Genomic DNA, 8699 nt, shown 5'->3' with positions numbered 1-8699 from the left:
AAATGCCTTACAGTTGGATCTCATGGAGGCATTTCCTCAACTGAAGCCCTCTCTATGTTAACTCCAGCTGTGTCAAGTTGACACAAAACCAGCCAGTACAATAGGTGTTCATGGTAGTTTGAGTAAGGAAAAGAGAACCTTAATTCTGTAACACTCTGTTGGAAACTTATTAAAAATCATGGTTAAGATAAAAGTAAGTCACATACATGCGGCAGACCCTCTCGGTCCCTTTGTCTACATAGGACGGGTCTCTATGTGCAGATGGGCAAGAAGTCGGCGAATGACAGACAGATGCACACAGGAGATTGTGTAGAATCTGAATGTATTGTCACAAAGTGAACACCAGTCTTATATAATACAGAAAATAAAGGGGGTAGGATGTCACAGCAGGCAAAGTACATTGAAGTTACCTGACACAAAACAAAGGAATGACTTCAAAAGGACTTACAGGAATCAGGTAAATGTTTACAGTAAAGATAAAGCAGTCCTGCCTAGGGTCAGCTTAATGACAGGTAAGGATTTCACACCCTAGTCACAATTTGTGCTACTCCTTTGAGCCTTGTGAAAGCTAGCACCAGGGGGTTCTGCTCTAGCAGACCTTCTCATGAATAATGCAATACCACAACCCCCCTATTTTCTAGGCCTTGATAAATTCTTGTATGAATGTAACTTTTAAGTATCTGTGGAGAATCTCCATTTGTCAGAAGAATTCACCAACTTGCTTCTAATAAGCAATGTAGCCTGCTATATCTGGCTGTAGTGAAGATTCCTGTCTCAGTGGGATTCCCTAACTTCTCTGTGGTAAAAGTTAATGGCCTATTAGCTAGGCCATTGTGTATGGGTGAGACTGACTACTGCCCTAAGTAATCACTCTGCAGACTAGCCCTGAGCTATTCTAGTTCCGTTCTTTGTAATGCCTAATTAGTTTCACTGTCTCTTCCAAGCTCCTCAGCTTCAAGCATTTTCTAGGACATTGGAACACTGGTGGAGGCTTAGCTATGTCAGAATTCAATCTTAAAAGGCACTTATAATAAAACAATACTAAAAGAGAGCACGTGGATCCATATGCTAGACTAATGCAGGGATAGGGTATGAGTATACGGGTTATGAGAACGCCAAAGTTCCAGGAGGTGAGTTTCTGTGAAACTCTTTGCCTCGTGAATGCTCCCAGGCCTCTCGGCCTGCCAAGCAAACTTCACTGGAGTGTGCTTAGCACATACATACTTCAGTTAATGTCACACATGGAACTCAATGAAATTCTGGTGTAAGGCTTTCTCTATTTAAAGGGAACATTTATGTCTTGATATTTCTTCAAAGAATGGAACCCAGAAATACTACATAATGTTTGAGGATGAATGCGTTTAAAGATTAAAAAAGAGAATATTTATAAGTTCTGGGAGGTTCAAGTCTTGATATACAGCTTAAACCAGTGCTTGCAAATGAGGTGATCTCTGTGTAGGACTTGGTATTTGCAGCCATGGTCATAGCTGCTGGTAGAGACACAGTGACTACTTATGAAATTAACAACTGAGTAGGATTTGCTGTGCAGCAGCCACTGTGGCAACAAAGGAAATGATTCTCACACAGTGATCATTCCTCCAGACTGCTTTCCGTTTCTAATTTTAGTTCACAAGTAACCAATAAACATACACAGTTTGAGATTTACATTAGTTATTTTGCCTTGGAGAGGTACTTAAGGGTCTAGGTTATAAAATTTGGCATATTTTATAATGCTTTTTGGCTATTCCAAGTATTTTAAAAAGCGTTTATCTTTTTTTTTTAAGATTTATTTATTTATTATATGTAAGTACACTGTAGCTGTCCTCAGATACTCCAGAATAGGGCATCAGATTTTGTTATGGATGGTTGTGAGCCACCATATGGTTTGCTGGGATTTGAACTCGGGACTTTTGGAAGAGCAGTCAGCGCTCTTAACCACTGAGCCATCTCGCCAGCCCCCATCTTTTTTTTGAATTAGAAAAATTATTGAGCATCTATTTATTAAGCAGTACGTTGGATGCCTTAGGGGACAGTGTGACTAGGTATCACTCCTGCTCTCATGTTCATTGCAGGTTTAGTGTGAATGTGTTCCAGTGTACAAGGAGGAGAGGAGACTGTGCAGTAACATGAGTTAAACGCACTAATGGAGATTTTGCTAAAAAGAGTACAGATAGAGTCTTATTGGTGAGTTGGACAAGTTTGTACTTTAGGAGGTGACCCATGTATTGACGAAAAGTAGACAACACTTTGGGGATTGAAAAGGACTTTCCAAAAAAAAAAAAAAAAAAAAAAAGCCTCAAACTGAACAACAAAAATCCCCCAGACCAAGACAGTCTCTCTGTAGAGGCATGTTTCTGGAGTTTGGAGACTATGAAGGTTTAGAGTACTGGCTTTGGAGTAAGATTTGGGGGACATATCTGAGCTTGCTCTTTCTTTATTTGAAGTGATGTACTAGTTTCTTGGTTTCATGCCTTTATTCTCTGTGCAAAACAAGAACCCACAAAGCAGTAGTTGTGACAATGAAATTAGTGAATGTAGAGCAGTTTCACTAAATTCTATCACTATATGATGGGAGGAAATGATTCCCTCTCTGTGGATGGGTTTGAAAGAGGTGGCAGAAATAGCAGAGTAGCTGGGGGCTGGATGGTGTGGCTCTCATGTGTGATCCTAGCACTTGGGGGGCAAAGAAGGAGGATCACTGAAACTTTGAGACCATGCTGGAGTTCAAAGGCTAACCTGGGTTACAGAATGAGATAGTGTTTTAAAACAGACCAACAATCCCTTTGTCTAACAAGGAATAAATAGTTTGGAGCCAAATTGCTGTATTTCCGGCCTTGAAATTTTTGTTAGAGAAAGTGAATAGTCATCAAATGATTCCAGATGGGTAAATAATGTCATACAGTTATGTTGTATAACAAAAGCAGTAATGAAAATGTGAAAGGGATAGTACTAAAGAGATTCCAGTGGATATTAAGAGACTTATTTGCATAGTCATGATGAAGATTGTTATTAAAAGAGGACAAGAAAGAATAGTTTGGTGAATTTTTCTTCATCTCTCACTAAGACCTTGTTAATGGTAGGCAAGCACTGAGACTCACTTCCTAGCCCTGCTTTGAAAGAGAGAAATCCTATAATAGGAAGTGAAATCCAATTGACATTTCCTAGAGAGAAGAAAGAGACACTAAGGGAGGACAGCTGTTGTAAGGAAGAAGCCATTTTCAATTTTGTGCATTTCCAGTGCATATAAATGCTTGTACTTATATATAAAAGAACCCATCCTTCCACTGGTACTTGGGACAGGGAGGAGATAAAAATTTACACCACCAAGTCACTGGTGCATTGATAGTGTCAAAACTTGATAGATATTCCAAGGAAAGAAGGCAAAGAGCCTAATACATATTAGGCCTCTATAAATGCTCAAAGAAAGTTTGTTTGAGTGAAATAACTCAGGAGAGCATATGTATTTTAAGTGTGAGTCCAGAAAAATAAACAGAAAAAAAGAGTGGTAAGGAGAAAACCAAGAGGGGAAAGTCTGTGGTATGAGCTGATTCAGATCAGACATTGCTGGCTAAATAATAATCCATATGGTGGACTCTCTATCCTGTTTAGTGCACATATTTACATTTACAGTTGCATGCAGATATGTGTTTTGGTTGGTATACAGAAAAATGAGTTTACCTTGTATGTTAATGGGCTTCCACTAGAGTAGAAAACAGCAAGGCTATGTTCAGTAATTATTGATAGTCCATTTTCAAATAGTAATTAAAAATTAAATAATACTTTAATAATTCAAAATATAATTCAAAATTAAATAATACTTTACTCTTTTCATTCAAAGGTAAAATATGAAGTTACAGAGGATGTATATACTTCCAGGAAAAAACAACACCAGACCATGATGCATTATTTTTGTGCACTAAATACTCTTCAGTACAAGAAGAAAATAGCTTTGTTAGAACCCCTACTTGGATACATGCAGGCTCAGGTAAATATGTTTTGGATTAAAAACCTTGTATTAAGCTTGATTTTTATATTAACTATAAGGATATAGCAAACTGTTGTCAGTAGAATTGTACTGTGGTTTTAGAGTAATTTTAAAGACTCTCGTGAGTGTCTTATTGTAAGAAGATTGGGCAAATGATTTTTCTTGCAAATGAAGATCTAAAATGTTTTAAATAAATGGAAATGCATTGAATTAAGACTTTCCCGGGGCTGGTGAGATGGCTCAGCAGGTAAGAGCACTGACTGCTCTTCCGAAGGTCCTGAGTTCAAGTGTCAGCAACTACATGGTGGCTCACAACCATCTGTAATGAGATCTGACACCCTCTTCCTGGTGTGTCTGAAGACAGTGTACTTATATAATAAATAAATCTTTTTTTTTTTTTTGGTTTGTTTTTTTCGAGACAGGGTTTCTCTGTGTAGCCCTGGCTGTCCTGGAACTCACTCTGTAGACCAGGCTGGCCTCAAACTCAGAAATCTGCCTGCCCCTGCCTCCCAAGTGCTGGGATTAAAGGCATGCGCCACCACTGCTTGGCAATAAATCTTTAAAAAAAAAAAGCCTTTCTCCACCGCAGTTGGAGACAGGGAGGAGAAAGCTGGGTGAATTTAAAGCTGGGGGTTCTTTTCATTTTAAGCCTGAGAAAGAATGGGCAAGTTTGAACCAGACATGGTGGTGGACAGCTTTAATCTCAGCACTTGGGAGGCAGAGGCAGGTTGATATTGTGAGTTCAAGGCCAGCCTGGTCTGCAAAGAGAGTTAGTTCTAAGACAGCCAGGGCTACACAGAAAACCATTTTGAAAAACAAACAAACAAACAAAAAAAATGGAAAAAGAATGAGCAGGTTTGCATTTGTCCTATGTTCCTTGCATACTTCCTGAGTGAAAATACTAGATGAGGGGTCTGGAGAGATGTGTCAGTGGCTAAGTTCAGTTCTAGCATCTCTATGGTGGGGAATCTGACCTCTAAGGGCACGTGCCACATACATGAGGAACACCCATGTGCATAAAATAAAGTTTCAGATACCCCAAATGGTACACATTAAGAAAGAGGCTAGAAAATTGAGTTTTGGAAAATATATTAGTTCCTTAAAAACCAAGAAATTTGAATATCCTTTCAAATAAGCATAAGAGTACTTATTAACTAGTCATGGTAGCCTGAGGTCAGGGAAATATTTGAGGTCACTTTGGATTACAAGTAAGACTTTATATCAAATAACAGCAGCGGAGGGCCTAGAATATGTGAAAGGATGTATAGTGGAATTGAATTCTCCTTTCCTTAGTGGCTCTGTGTCTGGTCGATATCATAAACCTCAACCTGCTGTTGCACAAATTCAACAACCCACTATCATTTCTATGTAATTCTATCCTAGAAATTGTTGATGTGATTTTCTCTAAATATTTTTTGTGGGTATATTTGTGTTGTACAATTTTTGCTCTTCTCCACCTTAGATAAGTTTCTTTAAGATGGGTTCTGAAAATCTCAATGGACAGCTGGAAGAATTCTTAGCTAACATTGGAACAAGTGTACAGAAGTAAGTATTTTGTTTTCACTAAAATGAATTATGTCAGGAAGTTAATAGCGAACTACCATAATTTAAATATTTAGAACTTAGTTTCCTAAGGGTTAGTTTTCCTGTCATGGAGTGTATTTTTCAGCTTTATTGCTAAATTGGGAAATTTCTACTATCTTTTCTCTAGAATGTAGGCTCTGGCTTTCATAACACTGTGAAATTTGATGACAGTTTTAATGACAGAAAGCTAGCTTTTGTGTCTGAATGATATAAATACGTAATTATCCATAAGTAAACTTTTCTTTAAAATTTCATTTGTAAACATTGCTTGGAAAATTAGTAAGCAAATCCTCTTTTCTACGCTCTAGTGTTTAGAGAGAGAAAGCAGTTCCAATCACCTTTGATGTGTGAGTAGCAGTGCTGTTAATCTGAGGCAAGGAGAAAGATGAAATTTAGGATTTTTCATTTTATTTTTTGCAGTGCTTGAACACAGGTCAGTGCTATACCACTGAGAAGTTTGAAAATTAATATATAGTTGGGTATCTGGTTCCTTTATTAGTATTCAAATTTGTTATTGTCCCCAAAATATCTTAAGTTTTAAAAATTGTTTAAAATGATTTTGTTACTTTTACCATCCTGTAGTTGCTTCTTTAAGAAATTAAATATTTGGGCAAATAGGATTGCTAGGACATTATTTGTTAGCTGTGACTGGTAGTAACTAATCTGTCCTCTGTATTAGTGTTCGAAGAGAAATGGATGGTGATGTAGAGACCATGCAGCAGACAATAGAAGACTTGGAGGTAGCCAGTGACCCTTTATATCTGCCCGACCCAGATCCCACCAAGTTTCCCATCAATCGAAATTTAACCCGAAAGGCTGGATACCTAAATGCTAGGAAGTAAGAGAACTATTGTTGTTTTCATATTACACCTTGTAATAGCAAATGAATATAATTTATAATTAATACTGTTTGCTGGATTGTTTTGGTTTTACTAAAAGTTGACACTTTTTGAAACATCCATTTTACGTATGTATTAATTTGTGTGTGTGTATGTACATTTTTATTTTGTGTGTATACATATAATAGCATAGTTTAGGATTAGAGGTGAGTGGACAGCTTGCTGGAGTTGGCCCTCTCTTTCCCCCATGTGGGTGTTTGGGATAGAATTGAATCACCAGGCTTGGCAGGAAGTGCCTTTAAGCATTATGACATCCTGGCAACCCAAGTCAACATTTTAGTGGTGTGTTTATATAAGCTGTTGACACATGGAGGTCCATGAGAACTTTAAAAATCCTACCTTCATGTTTATTGAATTAGTTGAATTTATAAAAGGGATAAAATTGATTTGAGTCTAAGCCTATCATGTTACTAAATATTAATACTTAAATATATGCTTATATCAAGAAAACATTGAGTTTTCATTTGAAAATGTGCCATGCTTCCCCTTGCCCTCTTCTTATTCTACTCAATTTTCAGTGCTGGGTTGGAACTCAGACCCTTGATCATGCTAAGCACACACTGTCCCATCGAGTTAAATCCCTGGCCTTCACTTGATGATGTGATGGTGAAGTGGATTAATCCTAGAAATAAAATGGAATTTCTTCCTTGAAAACTGAGTGTAACTTGGATTTTTGATGTATCATTGTAACAATTGAAACTTATTTTCTAGCCTTGTTTTTGAAACTACAGACATTCACACCAGTGAGTCAACATGCACAAAATTACTTAGAGTCTGAAAACGTAATACGTCTTCTTGATATCTTGGTGCCTTTCTGCAAGTTGTTTTGTTTTCACATGCTGTTTCTTGTGTCTGCTAATGACAAATTATTATTTAGGTGTCATTATTGAAATTGTCGATGTACTTTCTTTAGTAAAACAGGCTTGGTGTCATCTACCTGGGATAGACAGTTTTACTTCACGCAGGGTGGAAACTTAATGAGTCAAGCCCGTGGAGATGTGGCAGGAGGCCTCGCCATGGACATAGACAACTGTTCGGTGATGGCTGTGGACTGTGAAGACAGACGATACTGTTTTCAGATCACTTCTTTTGATGGAAAAAAGTTAGTATTTTTCTGCTGCTAAATAAGACACACATTTTAAAATAAAATTCTGAACAATTCTTTTTATTTCATACAGACATTTAGAATTACTATGAATTAAGGTAATTTGCTTTCTAATTTAATAGACATGAGTTCAAATTTTTTCTGACTTAAATGACTTTAAAAATTATATTTCTTATTTGTATTGCCTTCACATGTGTCTGTGTGAGGGTGTTGGGTCCTCTGGAACTAGAGTTATGGACAGTTGTAAGCTGCCATGTGGGTTCTGGGAATTAAACCTACATCCTCTGGAAGAGCAGCCAGTGCTCCTAACCACTGAGCCATCTTTCCAGCCCGCTTTAATGATTTTTTTTTTTTTTAAGACTTTGAAGTTAACAAATGCAAGGCTGAGACTTGATGTTTGAGAGTCGTCACTGAAAAGTCCTGCATAGTGCCGGGAAGACAGTGGAGTTAGATGCCAGAGTGGGCTGTTACTTACTCCGTGTTCTTGGACAGGTTACTTACAAACCCTCTGAGCTCCATTTTTCTATATATCACATGTAGGCAGAGGAGTTGTACTGTCAATTATTGGGAGGAATAGAAGTCTAACATAGACAGTGTGTCCATATGTGATGTGTAGATTCTAACAGTAGTCTTCTTCTTGAAATGTTAATCCGTTGTGTCTGATTAGGTTATTTTTTATCCATTATTTTTTATCATGCCCTTTAAAAAGTTCTATTACCTTTGTGTTAAATTATTTATAGCAATTTGTTTCCTTCTTTTTTTTTTTTTTTCCAAGACAGAGTTTCTCTGTTCTGGAACTCACTCTGTGTACCAGGCTGGCCTTGAACTCAGAAATCTGCCTGCCTCTGCCTCCCGAGTGCTGGGATTCCTTCTAGTTTTTATCCTGAGTACATTTTCCTTCCTTTCCCCTCCCCATTCCCATCTCCATCTCCTTCTTCTTCCCCTTGAACCCATGGCCTTGAGCAATCTAGGCAGGTCTGTCATTGAGCTAGAGCCATGGACTTTTTGTGACACAGTTTTAGAAGTTGTCTAGTCTGGCCTTCAACGTGTCATTCTTTACCTTAGCCTCCAACGTCATTTAGACTGTGTGTTACCATCCCTGGTCTAAGTACATTTTTTTTTTTTT

The 8699-nt window shown here is 37.7% G+C and overlaps 1 protein-coding gene across 1 annotated transcript in view; it reads left to right on the top strand.

Annotated features, from left to right (window-relative positions):
• Positions 1 to 8699, top strand: part of Appl1 (adaptor protein, phosphotyrosine interacting with PH domain and leucine zipper 1) — a 54269-nt gene that overhangs the window by 14290 nt on the left and 31280 nt on the right. Inside the window, exons 8-11 of the mRNA XM_021181623.1 lie at positions 3839 to 3985; positions 5448 to 5530; positions 6249 to 6407; positions 7382 to 7570. Of these exons, the coding sequence (XP_021037282.1) occupies positions 3839 to 3985; positions 5448 to 5530; positions 6249 to 6407; positions 7382 to 7570 (578 nt within the window). The remainder of the gene's footprint in view (positions 1 to 3838; positions 3986 to 5447; positions 5531 to 6248; positions 6408 to 7381; positions 7571 to 8699) is intronic.

The sequence above is a fragment of the Mus caroli genome, chromosome 14, assembly GCF_900094665.2.
Source record: "Mus caroli chromosome 14, CAROLI_EIJ_v1.1, whole genome shotgun sequence".
Classification (NCBI taxonomy): domain Eukaryota; kingdom Metazoa; phylum Chordata; class Mammalia; order Rodentia; family Muridae; genus Mus; species Mus caroli.
This window is presented reverse-complemented; position numbering and strand designations above follow the sequence as displayed.